The sequence below is a fragment of the Papio anubis genome, chromosome 7 (assembly GCF_008728515.1).
Source record: "Papio anubis isolate 15944 chromosome 7, Panubis1.0, whole genome shotgun sequence".
NCBI classification, from domain to species: Eukaryota; Metazoa; Chordata; class Mammalia; order Primates; family Cercopithecidae; genus Papio; species Papio anubis.
In genome coordinates this window covers 3,013,643-3,030,881 of record NC_044982.1, presented here as the reverse complement: position 1 = coordinate 3,030,881, position 17,239 = coordinate 3,013,643, and the positions used below count along the sequence as shown (strand labels likewise).

General features: G+C 43.7%; 1 protein-coding gene across 15 annotated transcripts in view; it reads left to right on the top strand.

The window, feature by feature from the left end:
- Nucleotides 1–17,167, top strand: part of MARK3 (microtubule affinity regulating kinase 3) — a 116,007-nt gene extending 98,840 nt beyond the window's left edge. For 6 of the 15 annotated variants that reach the window (XM_009212304.3, XM_009212307.2, XM_021941629.1 and 3 more), the window contains 5 exons: nt 3,476–3,631; nt 4,301–4,558; nt 11,797–11,823; nt 13,466–13,510; nt 16,219–17,167. In XM_009212304.3, the coding sequence (XP_009210568.1) occupies nt 3,476–3,631; nt 4,301–4,558; nt 11,797–11,823; nt 13,466–13,510; nt 16,219–16,564 (832 nt within the window). In that variant the 3' untranslated portion in view covers nt 16,565–17,167. The remainder of the gene's footprint in view (nt 1–3,475; nt 3,632–4,300; nt 4,559–11,796; nt 11,824–13,465; nt 13,511–16,218) is intronic. The other 9 variants (XM_003902310.2, XM_003902308.2, XM_009212310.2 and 6 more) reach the window with 8 other exon arrangements.
- Nucleotides 17,168–17,239: the final 72 nt, after the last annotated feature.

The window sequence follows — 17,239 nt, the reverse complement described above, 5'->3', positions numbered from 1 at the left end:
CTGGCCTCGAGTTAATAATTTATAATCCCAGCACTTTGGGAGGCCAAAGCGGGCGGATTGCCTAAGCTCAGGAGTTCCAGACCAGCCTGGGCCATGACGAAACCCCATCTCTACAAAAGAAAAAACCATTTTGTTAATTTATAATGAGAAAATAAACTTACATTTCCTTCTTAGGTCTCTAGAGGATCCGTTTTTTTGCTGCAAAGCATCTGTCCACATCCTTTTACCATGTTTGTATGCCTTAAAGATCTAGCTTGGCCTGTCAGCAGTGTGCTTCATTGGGAATCGATGCAGCACGCTCCTGCCTGCAAGCTGACTAAAAGCCTTTTCCTTCTCCAAAGACTTTGGGACCATTTGTATTCACCAGGGAAAGGGTCAAACCGGTTACTCCTGCCTCTTCTTCCCCTGCTTTTCTTGGCGCATCTACTGAGACTAGTTACTAATTTGGGCAAAAAAAAGGTCAACAGCTGGAGGTAGAGTGTATTGACCCTAGACTCACCCTGAAAGGTAAGGGCATAAGAGATAGTTGTATTTAGCTGTATCTTGTTAGAAAAATACATTTGTGTGCGTTCATGTGTACGTGTGTCTGTACACATGTACAAGAAACAACCGAGCATTTCTTTAAAAACCTTAGTCAGTTAGAACTGTCTCTGTTGCAGGTGACAGAAAACCCAGTCTAAACAGGCTTAAATATAAAAAGGCTGTTAGTTCATATAACTAAAAAAAGTCTAGGGCTAGAGTTAGGATCCATCTGCTTCTGCCTCCTTGGTGGTAGTTCCATGATTGGGCTCAGCACCATCAGACATAGCTTTTTCCCGCACACAGCTGTGCTCAAGCGGAAGCCCTTAGGTTGTCTCCTTGATCTGTGTGGGACCTAGAGTTGCCTCCACCAAAGCAAAATGTGAATATTGTTGCTACAGGAAAAGAATGGATACTGAGTGGCAGAAATACGAAACTCAATAAATACAAAACTGAATAAATGTCTTTATAAGACATTTGTTTCCAGTTCTTCTCAGACTGTGTAAATTCTCCCAAGTCAGAGGGCGGAATTCTCAAACAAAAATGTAGGGACAGAACCAGGCACAGTGGCTTAGAAGGCCTATAATCCCAGCACTTTGGGAGGCCGAGGCAGAAGGATCACTTGAACCCAGGAGGTCGAGACCAGCCTAGGCATCATAGTGAGACACCACCATCTCTACAAAAAAACTTAAAAATTAGCCTGGCATAGTGGCGCACTCCTGTGGCTGAGATAGGAGGATCGCTTGACCCCAGGAGGTTGAGGCTGCAGCAAGCTGTGATAGTGCCACTGCACTCTAGCCTGGGTGCATAGAGCAAGACCCTATCTCCAAAAATAAAAATTTAAATAAAAATGTTTTAATTCAGGGACAAGCAGTTCTTCTTGATTTTAAAGACCTTTCTCCCTCATGTTGGGGCTATCAGAATTCCAGTTGCTAATTGATTAATCTTCTCTGTTAGGAGAACGTTTATTGAATACCTGCCCTGCCAGGCTTTCTGCTTACACTGGTGGGGGGCACATTGACAAGATTTCGGGCTGTGTTTTCAGGGACTTCAGCAGAGAAGGGTCACTAGGATACAATGTGGCGTGCATGAGCTAAAAACAGAAGTGATTTAACTCTCAGAGGGAAAGTAGATCAGATAAGACATCATGGAGATGATGACCTCTGGTTCATTTTTGAAGAGTGAATTAAAAAATCGCAGCCCTCCATACTGAGAGAATAACTCCTGCAAACATTTTCTGACCAATGGACCACACATCATCAGGAAGGCCAGAAAGTTGAGTTCCAGGAGGGAATGATAGAAGGCAAAGCCTAGAGAAATGGCAGGGGCCAGACTTCAGGGGCCTGGGGATGTTTACTTGCATTCCGAGTCGAGGAAACTGAACTTTATGCCAAAGACTTGGTGTTCTGTAGAAGTATGAGCAGATGAGTGACAAGGTCTGGTTTATATATTAAGAAGTTCTCAGCTGTAAGGTGAATAGATTGGAGGTGTTGGGGCAAAGGCAGGCGGCCCAGTGAAGACAAGGAGTGCAGCTTTATACTGTGGCCTTGGTGGTAGATGTGGAGCAGATGGGCCACCTGAAGGGCTACTAGGAAGTTGACACCAACAAGATGTGGTTAGTCTAGGTATGGGGAGTGAGGGAAAGGAAGAACTTGACAGTTTCCAGGTTTCAGTCCCTCCAGAGGATTTCTGCAGAAAGACATTGGAAGAGCTGTATTCCTACTTACCCTTAAAGGAAAGAAACGGCCCTTGAATTCCAAGGACATGATTACTGAGCTGGAATTCCAAATAATGTGTCCCAGTGAGACTGCTATGGATAGTTTTGTCCGGTAACTGTGTGTGTTAGGTGAAACTGCAGACTTCCAGCCACTCTGTCTTACCGTATCTGTAAACAGTTAATTTGCTCTGATGAATTTGCCCATCTTGGAGAAGGGGGCTCTGCTGTTTTTTATCTTGGAGTAAATGTCCTTTGAGGAGGAAGGTTCTAGACTATATTGTTAAAACAACATTAGAAGGCTGGGTGTGGTGGCTCATGCCTGTAATCCCAACACTTTGGGAGGCCAAGGCAGGTGTATCGTTTGAGCCCAGGAGTTCAAGACCAGCCTGGGGAACATGGCAAAACTGTGTCTACTAAAAATACAAAATGAGCCAGGCATGGTGGAGTGCGCCTGCATTCCCAGCCACTTAGGAGGCTGAGGTGGGAGAACCACCTGAGCCCAGGAAGTTGAGGCTGCATGTTGAGGAAGTGAAGTTGAGGAAGTGAGCCATGATCGTACCACTGCACTGCAGCTAGGTGACAGCAAAAAAACCCTGTCTCAAAAAAACACCAAACAACATAGGATACTCTGTTATATAAAAGCTAGTTCCTATACCTATAGTCTTATTAATTCATTTAAAATAGTGTGGGCCGGGTATGGTGGCTCATGCCTGTAATCCCAACACTTCGGAAGGCCAAGGCAGGAGGATCGCTTGAAGCCATGAATTTAAGACCAGGCTGGGCAATATAGCGAGACCCTGTCTCTACAAAAAAAAAAAAAGTAAATAAAAAATATGTCAGTGTGTTTTGGGAACAGATTGAGAGCATAGCATGCTCATATTATATATTCATTTTACCACTTAGATTTGAATTTGAGGCATCTCTTAGAATAGGTTTTACTTTGTGCATACCGTCAGAGGACATTGTCCCTCTCATAGAAACAGATAATCAAACGTGATCTGCTATTTTCTTTTAAGGTAATACATTTTTATGATTACTGTTTGGAAAAAAAAAAAAAAAAAAGCAACTATAGGTTAGCAGTTGCTCCAGAATCTCCAAAACAAGCTTAGGAGATTTTTATTCTTTACCAAAAATGCGATGGCTTGGGAGGAAGGTGTGTGCATTACACACAGGTTGCTCTGTGGTCACTGCTCCTTCATACTGTGTTTCTGCCTCTGCCTGAACCCAAACCCCTCCCAGCCTGACAGAAATGTTCGCTTACGCAGCTAGCCCTGCCTCAGTTTGTACATCTACCTGTCGGCTGAGACATCAGAAGCCGATGTCCATGTCAGCCTCTGGGCACCCCAAGATGATGTTACCTCCAATAGACAGTGAAGGAGATAACTTCAAAGCTATGTAAGAAAAATGCACATTCTTTGTGAAACTAATGTGTACCCACTGCTTCTTAATTTTGTGCTGTGGATTTTATAGTCTGAGATTTTGTTACAGTTGTCCACAAGGTGTCCTTCCTCCATGTGATTTTAGTTAAGCACATCTTGTGTCATGATGTCCTCGGTTGTGTGTGTGTGTCTTCGTGCCTTTGCATACTACAAAGTGTATATAAGAAGTTCCTGCTCCTCCCAAGTTGCTTTCAGCATGTGTAATTTTATACATATACCATTTGTGTACTTCCAAAACTTTTTAGTTGCCTGTTCTTCAGTTACACCTGCATATCCTTTCTTTCTTTCATATTGGCACAGTTCTCTGTATGTAAGCAATTTGAGAGGGAAGGAAAGGGGAGAAGTTTGAGTTAGCTGTTCTCTGTCCTAGAATTTCCCTGCATTAATCTTGTCCTTGAAAATATATATAATACTGGTCCCTTAAACTCCATGAGGCTTTGTCTCATTATGTATTGTTCTTTTGGTACCCTTTCCCACTGAACTTTTGCTCCTAAGTCCTATAAAATACCCCTTGAATCTGGATTTATTATACCCAATTTTCTCCACTGTGTATACAGAAGGTATATTGTGACTGTAAATTTTTGTATATCATGTTCTGAGAGCTTCTTACTTTCTGATCTCATAGCACTATTCCTGATCAGAGAACTCCAGTCGCTTCAACACACAGTATTAGCAGTGCAGCCACCCCGGATCGAATCCGCTTCCCAAGAGGCACTGCCAGTCGTAGCACTTTCCACGGCCAGCCCCGGGAACGGCGAACCGCGACATACAATGGCCCTCCTGCCTCTCCCAGCCTGTCCCATGAAGCCACACCATTGTCCCAGACTCGAAGCCGAGGCTCCACTAATCTCTTTAGTAAATTAACTTCAAAACTCACAAGGAGGTAAGTGCTAGGTGCTGGTTGTTTTGGAGTGAACACGTCGGGCAAAAGGAAAGATGTCTTTTTTGTGTGAAGTCACCGCTGCCTGGATGCTTTTCAGTCTGCCTTCAACTCATGGTTTTCTGGTTTTATATATATCTAACTTTATACTTTAAAACCTTGAAAGTAGAAATTGTAGAGCTCAGAGTCTTCGTAACACTAAAAGTTAACTAGCGTTTAGGAGGTTTTTGTTATTGTTCTTTAATTATTGTTCCTTTTGCTCACATGTCTGTCTGCATGGCATGTTCATTGTAGCTAAACAGGCAGACCTCGAGTTCTGGTGCGGGTAGGGGGTGGTACTCTGTAATAACCAGCAGGAAAGACCATGCGTGTCTTTCATAATCATCTCCAGCCGTGGAGGAAAGAGACAGCTCCTCTTTTCTCGCTTAATTGTTGTTAAGGGGCAGTAAATTTCTTAGAGTCCAAATCTTGAAAGTTTCTCTCTCAGTCTTAGTAATTTATATTGAGAGTAAGATAATGTCCTTAAATGGTATAGTTTTGGAGATAAAATCTCTGGTTTATTATCAAAAAATAGTAAGTTATTATTACTATTATTATTATTATTAAATGCTGCATGATTCTTGGCTGGTGGTCCTGGAAATTTTTTAAACTGTTCCATGTGTCTAGAAGGCTAGCATTTGGGGCCTCAGTAAACTTTCAAGGGTCCTTTGAGATAACTTCATTTCCATAACTTTGTCACCTGTTACTAAAGCCTAGAAATATTGGCTGCTTCAAGAGGAAAAAGAAAGGATACCACTTTGAACCATAAACAAATAGTGAAAGGTACCTTTCCAAGAAGGAATCCAGGAAACCCAAGAGCCCCTGCAGTTTCAGGACATCCTAGGGGAAATTTTTTAAAATGAAGTCTAGCCAGATCAGTCTGTCTGTATCCCAGGTTTCCACTGGATAGACCCTTGTTTGTCATCTGTAGCTTACAGGACAGCAGTAGGAGTCCTTGCCAGGTGTGAAAGTCAGATCTGTGGCAACCTCCTCCTAGTTTTCTGCATTCCCTATGCGTGTATGAGAAGGCCTGTTATCACTTCATTTCCCTTACCTTGCATCTCCATTTTCTCTTTTTAAACCTGCTTAAATGTAATTTCAGACCAATCATCTGAAACTTCCGTGAGTCACATTAAAGTCTGATCTACCTATTATTAGGGACATGGAAGATTGGTAGTATTCCTTTTTTTTTTTTTTTTTTTGGTATCGAGTCTCACTGGGCTTGGAGTAAAACATGGCTAACTTTAACCCTCCTACTTAGATTTGAGTGTGATTTCTTTGAATCCATTAGCCAATCTAGAAGTCAGATGGGTTGGGAAGATTTCTTTTTTTCTTTTTTTCTTTTTTGGTATTTTAGTAGTATGTGCTCGCTCTGTGTTGTCAGGCTAGTCTCAACTCCTCAATTCTCAGATCCACCTGTCTCAGCCTCCCAAATGCTGGGATTACAGGCGTGAGCCACCACACCCAGCCCAGAAGGTTTCTATTTACCCTCTTACTCACTTCTTAGCCCCTTTATTAAGCCACCTCATTTTAGACTGGGCAAAACAGAATGGGCCAAAGAGCTTTGCCAGGTTTGGGGCACCCATTCATGACCAGCCAGCAAAAGAGACAGTGAGTTCATTCTGAGAAGAGTCTTTTGACTCCCAGAATAAATCATTCCTTCCTGGTCAGCCATGGTGGCTCATGCTTGTAATCCCAGCACTTTGGGAGGCCGAGGCGGGTAGATCTCCTGAGGTCAGGAGTTAGAGACCAGCCTGACCAATATGGTAAAACCCTGTCTCTACTAAAAATACAAAAATTAGCCAGACGTGGTGGTGGGCACCTGGATTCCCAGCTACCCAGGAGGCTGAGACAGGAGAATTGCTTGAATCTGGGAGGCAGAGATTGCAGTGAGCCGAGATCATACCACTGCACTCCAGCCTGAGTGATAAAGCAAGACTCCGTCTCAAAAAAAAAAAAAAGAGTTTCTTTGTCTTCTTCATACTCTTTTTCAGTCATTTGAAGACTAGTATTGGGCTAGGCTGGGTGGCTCATGCCTGTAGTCTCAGTACTTTGGGAGGCCAAGGCGGGTGGATCACCTGGGGTCAGGAGTTTGAGACAGGCCTGACCAACATGGCAAAACCCCATCTCTACTAAAAATACAAAAATTAGCCAGGGGTGGTGGCACGCGTGTCTGTAGTCCCAGCTACTCTGGAGGCTGAGGCAGGAGAATCGCTTGAACCTGGGAGGTGGAGGTTGCATTGAGCCAAGATCACACCACTGCCCTCCAGCCTGGGTGACGACAGAGCGAGACTCCGTCTCAAAAAAAAGACTAGCATTGATTGGCTGGGCTGGGCACAGTGGCTCATGCCCATAATCCCAGCATTTTGGGAGGCCGAGGCAGGTGGATCACCTGAGGTTGGGAGTTTGAGACCATCCTAGCCAACATGGAGAAACCCAGTCTCTACTAAAAATACAAAATAAGTATGTATACGGGCATGGTGGCACATGCCTGTAATCCCAGGGAGACTGAGGCAGGAGAATCGCTTGAACCAGGGAGGCAGAGGTTGGGGTGAGCCAAGATCACGCCATAGCACTCCAGCCTGGGCAACAACAGTGAAACTCTGTCTCAAAAAAAAAAAAAAAAAGACTAGCATTGATTTTATTACATGTATATAATGGAAAAAAGGAAACAAGATTATCATTGATAAAAATATCAGCTACCTCTTTTTTTTTTTTTCCCCACAGAGTCTCACTTTATCGCCCAGGCTGGAGTGCAGTGGCGTGATCTCAGCTCACTGCAACCTCCGCTTTCCAGGTTCAAGTGATTCTTGTGCCTCAGCCTACCAAGCCGAGTGGCTGGGACTACAGGCGCCCACCATCACGCCCGACTAATTTTTGTATTTTTAGAGACCCGGTTTTATCATATTGGCCGGGCTGGTCTTGAACTGCTGACCTCAGTGATCCACCGTGCCCAGTCAAAGCTACCATTATTTGAATGCTTATTGTGTGCGAAGGTAGATGTCTGTATACATAGATACAGTCATATTCATTTTATACATATAAATACGTATGTATATTATATATATGCATATTTTATGTATGAGTATCATACATACACACGTTTATATGTGTGAAATGAGTATATTTATTATACACATGTACCAGTGTGCACACACACACACTCTAATTTAATCTCCATAGTCCACCCCATTTTATAAAAGAAACTGAAGGTGAAGTTCGGAGAGATTAAGGCACATATTTTTAAAAGTATCAGGGCCTGGTGCAGTGGCTCACGCCTGTAATCCCAGCACTTTGGGAGGCTGGGGCAGGTAGATCACTCAAGGTCAGGAGTTCAAGACCAGCCTGGCCAACATGGTGAAACCCCCTTTCTACTAAAAATATAAAAATTAGCCTGATGTTGTGGCGCACACTTATAATTCCAGCTATTTGGGAGGGTGAGGCAAGAGGATGACTTGAACCCAGGAGGCATAGGTTGCAGAGAGCCAAGATCACACCATTGCACTCTAGCCTGGGCGACAGAGTGACACTCTGTCTCAAAAAAAAAAAAAAAAAAGAAAGTATCAGGCTGAGCCAGGTCTGTCTGACCAGACTCTGCCCTTTTAGCCACTGCACTGTGCTCCCCTTAGAAAAAACAGTTGCAGGCATGACAGTTGCATTACACTTATTTTGTATATTTGAATTAAAATTGGAGACTCAGGCTTGTTGTTTAAAAAAAATTCTAGTGGTCATCTGATTTACAATTTCCAGGCTATTTCCACCCCCAAATTTTTGCTGAAAGATAGTCTTTTATCCTATCTTGTTAAAGTTTATTAACTGAGGTCTGTTGTCTACCTTAGTGCTATACTTAATCAACTGTTGACAGTTTGTTCTTAAAAACAAAATCCTTGCTAGAGTGGTTGAAAGTTCTTATCCTCCTTTAGCAATAATTGCTAGGATTAAAATTGCATTGCCTGGAAGACTGAGGTGTTTGCACTTAGATGCTGCAAGGGAGACCCGGTATGGCCAGGTCTGGAGAGGGCTGGAGTCAGGAAGCCTGCACTCTGCTTGGAGAGTACATGGCTTTGGAGAGCTATGGGCCCTTTGTAGTCAGGAGCAAAATTCTCTCCCCTTGGGATCAGGGCTGGCCTTGCTCAGAGACTTCAAGAGTCACCCATACCCTGCAGGCAGAACAGCCAGGCACACGCAAGTGCCTCTGCCCTCAGGTTGATCCATGTTGCCATGGGCAGTGTGAAGACCTCCTCCTGCAGCTTCCTCCTTCCTCTTTATACCTCAGGGGATTGTAGGAGGAAAGGTTAAGAAAAGCACTCATATAGTAATTGACCAGTAACCCTGATTTTTCCTAGTGGAAGATTAGGAAACGGCCAGACACCATGGCTCATGCCTATAATCCCAGCACTTTGAGAGGCTGAGCCAGGTGGATCACTTGAGCCCAGGAGTTCAAGACCAGCCTGGGCAACATAATGAGACCCCACCTCTACTTTTTTTTTTTTTTGAGATGGAGTCTCGCTCTGTTGCCCAGGCTGGAGTGCAGTGGCAAGATCTCGGCTCACTGCAGTGTCCGCCTCCTGGGTTCAAGTGATTATCCTGCCTCAGCCTCCCAAGTAGCTGGGACTACAGGTGCATGCCACCACGCCCAGCTAATTTTTGTATTTTTAGTATAGACAGGGTTTCACCATGTTGGCCAGGCTGGTCACAAACTCCTGACCTCGAGTGATCTGCCTGCCTCGGCCTCCCAAAGTGCTGGGATTACAGGCATGAGCCACCACAAGCGGCCTTTTATTTTTTTAATAAAAAGAAAAAAAAATTGGGAAATGGGCCAGGCACTGTGCATAGCCCATGCCTGTAATCCTAGCACTTTGGGGGAAAGTGAGGCAGGAGGATCATTTGAGGCCAGGAGTTCAAGACTGACCTGGGCAACATAATGAGATCCCCATCTCTACAAAAACATTTTTTAATTAGCCAGGAGTGGTAGCACATGCCTGTAGTCCCAGCTACTTGAGAGGCTGAGGCAGGAGGATTGCTGGAACCCAGGAGTTTGAGGTTACAGTGAGCTATGATCACACCATTGTATCCAGCCTGGGTGACTGAGCAAGACCTTGTCTCTAAATAAATAAATAAATATTTTAAAATAAAAGAAAATTAGGAAATAAAAAATATATCTTAAAGACCTTTTAATCGTTTTCAACCAAAATATTTTGGATAATATTGCCTTATATTTAGGCAGTATATATTAAAGATTTTCACATGCATGATTGTACTGTTGATGACCCTGCTGTATACCACTGATCTGATTATGAAGTGATTGGCAGTTATTTATAGTAGTTAGACTTTTTTTTTTTTTTTTTTTGAGACAGAGTCTCACTTTGTCGCCCAGGCTGGAGTGCAGTGGCGCGATCTCGGCTCACTGCAACCTCCGCCTCCCGGATTCATGCCATTCTCCTGTCTCAGCCTCCCAAGTAGCTGGAACTACAGGCGCCCGCCACCTCGCCCGGCTAATTTTTTTTATGTGTTTAATAGAGACGGGGTTTCACCCTGTTAGCCAGGATGGTCTCGATCTCCTGACCTCATGATCCACCCGCCTCGGCCTCCCAAAGTGCTGGGATTACAGGCGTGAGCCACCGCGCCCGGCCAGACTTTTTTTTAATTGGTAAATTAATACCTGAAGCAATGCCAAAGTTATCCCAACCAAGGATTTCATTAATTCAGTCATTCAGCAGATATAGATGAGTGCCTGGTATGTCCAGTTACAGAACTGGGTTTTACAAATAGAAATTAGCAAACTCAGCCTATTTTTGCCCAGGGAAGCTGATCGCATTGATCATAAAAACGTCATTCGTAGTTTGAAAAATATTTTGTCAGATTATTTTCAGCACATCCTGCACATCTCCTTAAATTTTTTTAATGAACAGAGCTACCCCTTTTAAATAGAATTCTTCCTGTTTATTACATAAAAGTAAAATTCATACTGTTGTCTTACCACTTAGTTTTTATTCATTTTGAGATCTAAGACTGAAAAGTCTACTTTAGTTTAAATCCCAATCACCTATTTTTTTCTTAAAACGTGATTTATGTCATACCACTGTAACAAATAATGTGTTAATGTTTGTTTCATCTTCCTGAAAGAAGTAATGATTTTTTCTTAGTGGTTAAATATTTTATAATGAAGTTTTTAATGTTTGTGTATAAGAAGGCAAGATTTTTGTTCATAAGGTATTCTGAAGAAAATTGAAAAATGTTTTATTACTAGTATATTGCAAATTACTTGTCAACATAAATTTTATCTTAGAAAGTGTATCTGCGGCCGGGCGCGGTGGCTCAAGCCTGTAATCCCAGCACTTTGGGAGGCCGAGATGGGCGGATCACGAGGTCAGGAGATCGAGACCATCCTGGCGAACACAGTGAAACCCCGTCTCTACTAAGAAATACAAAAAAAATAGCCGGGCGAGATGGCAGGCGCCTGTAGTCCCAGCTACTCGGGAGGCTGAGGCCGGAGAATGGCGTGAACCCGGGAGGCGGAGCTTGCAGTGAGCTGAGATCCGGCCACTGCACTCCAGCCTGGGCTACAGAGTGAGACTCCGTCTCAAAAAAAAAAAAAAAAAAAAAAAAAAGAAAGTGTATCTGGCCAGTGCAGTGGCTCACGCCTGTAATCCCAGCACTCTGGGAGGCTGAGGTGGGCAGATCACTTAAGGCCAGGAGTTTGAGACCAGACTGACCAACATGGCAAAACCCCATCTCTACTGAAAATATAGAAATTAACTGGGCGTGGTGGCATGCGCTTGTGATTCCAGCTACTCAGGAGACTGAGGCACAATAATTGCTTGAACCCAGGAGACACAGATTGCATTGAGTCGAGATTACACCACTGCACTGTGACAGAGCAAGACTCTTTATCTTTAAAAAAAAAAACAAAAAAAACAGTGTATCCATCTGAAGAGCTTTTAATTGCAGCTAATGTCAATATTTACTGCTAAACCTTTTCTTACTTTTTTTTTTGATGTATTAAAAGATCACATACTCATTTAATTACTTGTAGTAATTTTACTTTTTCAACAAATGTCAGCATTTCTTTGTTGATTGGCCAGAGAAGGAACCCTGCTTTGTTTTTTTCTTTCTCTCTGTAATTGATTAGATTTTCTGTTTAATTTATGTGAGTTATTTTTGTTAATTTTTTTTTTTTTTTTTTACTTAATTCCTTTTAGAAACATGTCATTCAGGTTTATCAAAAGGTAGGATTTATATATACACATTTATTTTTCAATCCTCACTCCCAAATGGCTCCTGCAATTAACATTAGGTTTGGCTTTCCGGCCCTGTTTTTTCCTTATAAACTAAACTTTCTGCTGATAACTAAATACTTAATTCCTTGAAAGGAAACTGAAAAGAAATAGATTAACTCTGTCAGGCATTTTAAAGGGCACCCATGCAACAAAAGGCTGATGCATGCTCTGTGTATTTTCTTTCTTTGGTAGAATTATTTAGCATCCAAATAATTCTGTCTTCATACTAATAACACTTAGCATGCTCCTGTTTGAAGAATGAGATGCTCAGTAATGTTAATGTACAATTAATGATTATCCACAGGCATGCAAAAGGTAAGTGGTAATTGTGTTATTTTTATTTCACTGAGGATTGAATTAGCAAAAGGCTTTAAAGTGACAGGAAAATTAGCTAATACAGAAAACAATCATAAAATTCAAAGCTGCAGCCTCATTTGATTTGACTTTTTCAGAAATTAAAATGTGAACAGCTGCGTAGCAGAAATGTTTTAATTTTTTCAGAGTTGAAAGCCACTTTCCAGCAACCACTGACGAAAGAGTATCTCATTATTTTTACTTAAAGCACTGCAGAAAGTGGTGTTCTGATTTTATTAATATTTTTTAGGCCAGGCGTGGTGGCTTATGCCTGTACTCCCAGCACTTTGGGAGGCATAGGCAGGCGGATCACTTGAGCCCAGGAGTTCGAGGCCATCCTGGACAATATGGCAGAACCCCGCCTCTACAAATAATACAAAAATTAGCCGGGTGTGGTGGCACACATCTGTGGTCCCAGCTACTCAGGAGGCTGAGGCAGGAGGATCACCTGAGCTTTGGGAGGTCAAGGTTGCAGTGAGCCATGATCATGCCACTGTGCTGCGGCCTAGGGGAGTGAGACCCTGCCTCAAAAAATATATATATATATTTTTTTGATGGTAATAATCAAGAGACCAAAAATGTTGCTTTCTTAATGCACACATGAGGCAGGAAATCTTTCATGAAGGGCTACGTTGTACCTGTGCCTCTCAAGTCACCAGAAGGCCAAGCTGTGGGTCAAAACTGTGGGAAAAACACTTTCTTCCTGTTGGCAGTTCCATTCTATTATTATTTTTTTAATTGAACTTCCCACTTGTCTGATTTTTCCTTGGACAGAACAGGTAATAACTGAATGTAGAATCCAGCTGATAGCCTTATTGGCTTTTAATTGGAAACCCATTATACTATGGGGAGCAGTTAGAAAGTGAGAATAACCCCATTCTGAGGCCGAGCATTCTCAGGGTGAAGAGCCAGCAGGAGTGCCTGCTGTGCATGTGTGGTGTGCAGTGTGTGCAGCAGTGTGTCCTGTGTGTAGCAGTGTGGCGTGCGATGTGTGTGATGTATGCAGTGTGCAGCATGGAGCTGGCCCCTGTGCACACCCCTGCAGCCTTGTGGAAGAAGGTAGCGCTGGCTCAGTCAAATGAGAGGAAGAGTTTTCATAAGCCCTGCTGGTGACTAAAACGTGTTTTGGCTTTGTTTATTTTATGGTGTTGGTGTTGGTATTGGTGGTCATGTACTGGCATGTAAGATTTCTTTTCTCTTTCCCTCTTCTCTCTGCTTCTACATTCTGTTCATTGAGACTTCCAACTGAATATGAGAGGAACGGGAGATATGAGGGCTCAAGGTGAGGGAAATGATTTTTACTTAACATTTTTTCCAGATGTTTACTTCATTTCTGTGGCAGAGGCAACACTATCTTCTGAATGTTCCCTACTGTATTCCTGCTGTCTCCGTAGGAGTTAGAGGTTCGCATCAGGTAGAGAGGGTGGCCACGGGGGGGCGCCAGCCTGCCATGAGCACCTTCCGGATCCAGCTTGGCCTCTGCTCTATATTTGTGTTTGTGTTAAAAGCATGGCAGTGCCTTCAGCCTTCCTGCCTGGGCGTTAACAGCCTTTGGAGGTCTGGGTTGGGTAGCAGTGCTCAGAGGAATAAGCCCTCAGTTAATCACTGACTCCTCACATGGTTCTCTTCACAAGGAATAAAAGCAAAGTACTTAATAGAATGTCCATATTTCAAACTAGTTATGTTTTCTTCTAAGAATGGTGATTATATAGTTGAGTGTTTTGCTTTTCTTTTTTTTTTTTTTCTGAGACAGGGTCTCGCTTTGTCACCCAGGCTGGAGTGTAGTGGCACGATCACAGCTTGGGCTCCTGGGCTTATGCAGTCCTCCCACCTCAGCCTCCTGAGTATCTGGAACCACAGGCACTACCACCATGCTGGCTAATTTTTGTATTTTTTTGTAGAGAGGGGGTCTCGCCATGTTGGCCAGGCAGGTCTCAAACTCCTAGGCTCAGGTGAACCTCCCACCTTGACCTTCCAAAGTGCTGGGATGACAGACATGAGCTGCTGCGCCTGGCCTTGCTTTTCCATTTTGTGTAGTTATCATTGCATGGATTTACGGGGGGGGGCAGTCACCAGGTAATCTTAGGACTCTGTGTCCGTAGTTCTAGATCTCTTCCACTTCTGCCCTTTTTTATGCCAGTCACCAGCAGGCTATTTCAGGTCCTCATTCACCATTTGTCTTTTAGGTCTTTTTAAAAGCCCACTTCTGGTCATATGACCTTTCTGAATTAAAACTTTCAGTGACCTCCACTATTTCACCCGGCCACATCCCTGCGAGGCCCTGAGTGGCGTGGTCCAGGCTGCCCCAGCAGCCCAGCTCCGCTGCCCCATCAAGGCGGAGCATTGGGGTGAGTGCCAGGCAGCATTCCCCCTCCAGGCCTGCCCATCCCAGCCAGTAGCAGGCTCTAGATCCTGGTTTGTTTCCCCACCCATAATAGGAAGGTGAGATAATAGGGCCTACATGGACATCAAGTAAGTTGGGGCCTGACCACCACAAGTACTCATTAAGTGCCACCAGCTGTTGTGGGGGTGATGACACTGTGCCTCCAGTTCCACTCAGTCTGTGTACTTTATTATGCCACAGACACATCCTGTACTTTCCTACCTCCCCTTTGGCTGTGATCTCCTGTACTCAAAAAAAAACTCTTTCCTGTCTTCATTGCATTTTGTTGAAATCCCATGGCTCTTCATAGCTCTCCTCAGATGCAGGCCCACTCCCACCCGTGCCATTTCCTCCTTGTCTCATCCTGCCTGTCACACTCTCCTGTCACACTGCTAGGTGGGCTCCACCTCTTCTGCGGCCCTCTAGGGGATGGCCAACCTTTCCTGTGCTGCCACTGTTGCCTCACCTTACAGTCTTCCTGGCTCCAGATTAGTTTGAGAGCTTTTGCTTATCTTTGTAACCCATTTAGTATCTAATGTGGCATTTTATACGTAGGAAGCTTCTCATCAATATTGGTGGATGTGAACCAAATTGAACACTAGCAGGTTGGTGACACGGAGAGCTATGTGCATATGTAAAAACTGTAGCCCCTCACCTCTGATTAGTTGGCCATAGGATGGAGTATACTTGAGGTACATATACTGTTTTACTCCCAAGAGTGCTAGTCACTCACTGTCTTAATTGAGGCCACCAGATACACACATGAGAATGTAAATAACGGCTTGTGGCAATAATGACTAAATGCCAAAGAATGGCCGGTAAACCATGGTGTTCCCTAGAGACCCAGGCCTGGGCCATACTCATGCTGCGTCTTGGGCATCCAGACCAAGGCTTACATTCTGAATCCGCAGGGCATCCACATGGGTGGTGTCAGTCCTCCACAGACAGAGAAGTGTCCCATTGCATTTTTCCATCTATTCCAGTAGTAAGATTGTGTCATCTAAGATTTTTGCTTTAACTGTATAACTGGACATTTAATTAACAAACCAGAGAAGAGGAAAGACAATGAGGTGGGTAGAGCATCATGTTCAGCCTCAGGGCCGTTCACAGAGAAAGCAATTTTAGACTGCGGGTGTTGAGTCTCCAGTTACCCTGAGTGCCAGTTACAGTGATTTACATCTGAAGGAACTGTCGCAGGAGAGGGACAGCCCAGGGTGGATGGGTGAGGTGGGCAGGAACTGGCTGCCAACTCCCTCCCTGAGCTGGGCCTGCAGAGCCCTGAGTGGAGGAGTGGGGCACGCTGTCCCCTTTGCCTGATTTCCAAGGATTCTGTTTAACCAATTACTTTCTTCATTTTAGTAAGCACAGGTGGCTGGTGAAGATTTTACAGCCAGGTAGATCTTTTTGTGTGTGACTTATGACTTTTAGAGGGTGGGGGAAGAAAATAGACGAAAATAGACTTAGTTACAATTGTGAGTCTGTGCAGGAAAATGTGGAGGTCAGTCGTTAGTTGTGTTGTATTGAAGATGTGAATGAGGAACTAGCTGAAGTGTAAGAGGTTGATTTTCCTGTACGATTAAAAATAAACCTGCCTCTGTGCATTTCAGTCGCAATGTATCTGCTGAGCAAAAGGATGAAAACAAAGAAGCAAAGCCTCGATCCCTACGCTTCACCTGGAGCATGAAAACCACTAGTTCAATGGATCCCGGGGACATGATGCGGGAAATCCGCAAAGTGTTGGATGCCAATAACTGCGACTATGAGCAGAGGGAGCGCTTCTTGCTCTTCTGTGTCCACGGTGATGGGCACGCAGAGAACCTCGTGCAGTGGGAAATGGAAGTATGCAAGCTGCCAAGACTGTCTCTGAATGGGGTCCGGTTTAAGCGGATATCGGGGACATCCATAGCCTTCAAAAATATTGCTTCCAAAATTGCCAATGAGCTAAAGCTGTAACCCAGTAATTATGATGTAAATTAAGTAGCAATTAAAGTGTTTTCCTGAACACTGATGGAAATGTATAGAATAATATTTAGGCAATAACGTCTGCATCTTCTAAATCATGATATTAAAGTCTGAGGACGAGAGCACGCCTGGGAGCGAAAGCTGGCCTTTTTTCTACGAATGCACTACATTAAAGATGTGCAACCTATGCGCCCCCTGCCCTACTTCCATTGCCCTGAGAGTCAGCGTGTGGCCCCATCTCCATGTGCCTCCCGCCTGGGTGGGTGTGAGAGTGGACAGTATGTGTGTGAAGTGGTGTGTATGAAAGCATCTCCCTGCACTGCAGCCAGTCATTACTGGTGCCTCTGCGGGAGATCATGTGGTGCTAAAACATTACACTTGCCAGGGAGGAGAATACTGAGTTACTGCCAAGAATTAACCGTAAGACTAGTTCATAGTTAATACAGGTTTACAGTTCATGCCTGTGGTTTTGTGTTTGTTGTTTTGTGTTTTTTTAGTGCAAAAGGTTTAAATTTATAGTTGTGAACATTGCTTGTGTGTGTTTTTCTAAGTAGATTCACAAGATAATTAAAAATTCACTTTTTCTCAGTAAAATCTTGCATTGTCTCCTAATACTGTATTTAACACACCCTCAAGTTGAGCAAAAGGAATGTGTATGAAGGTTTG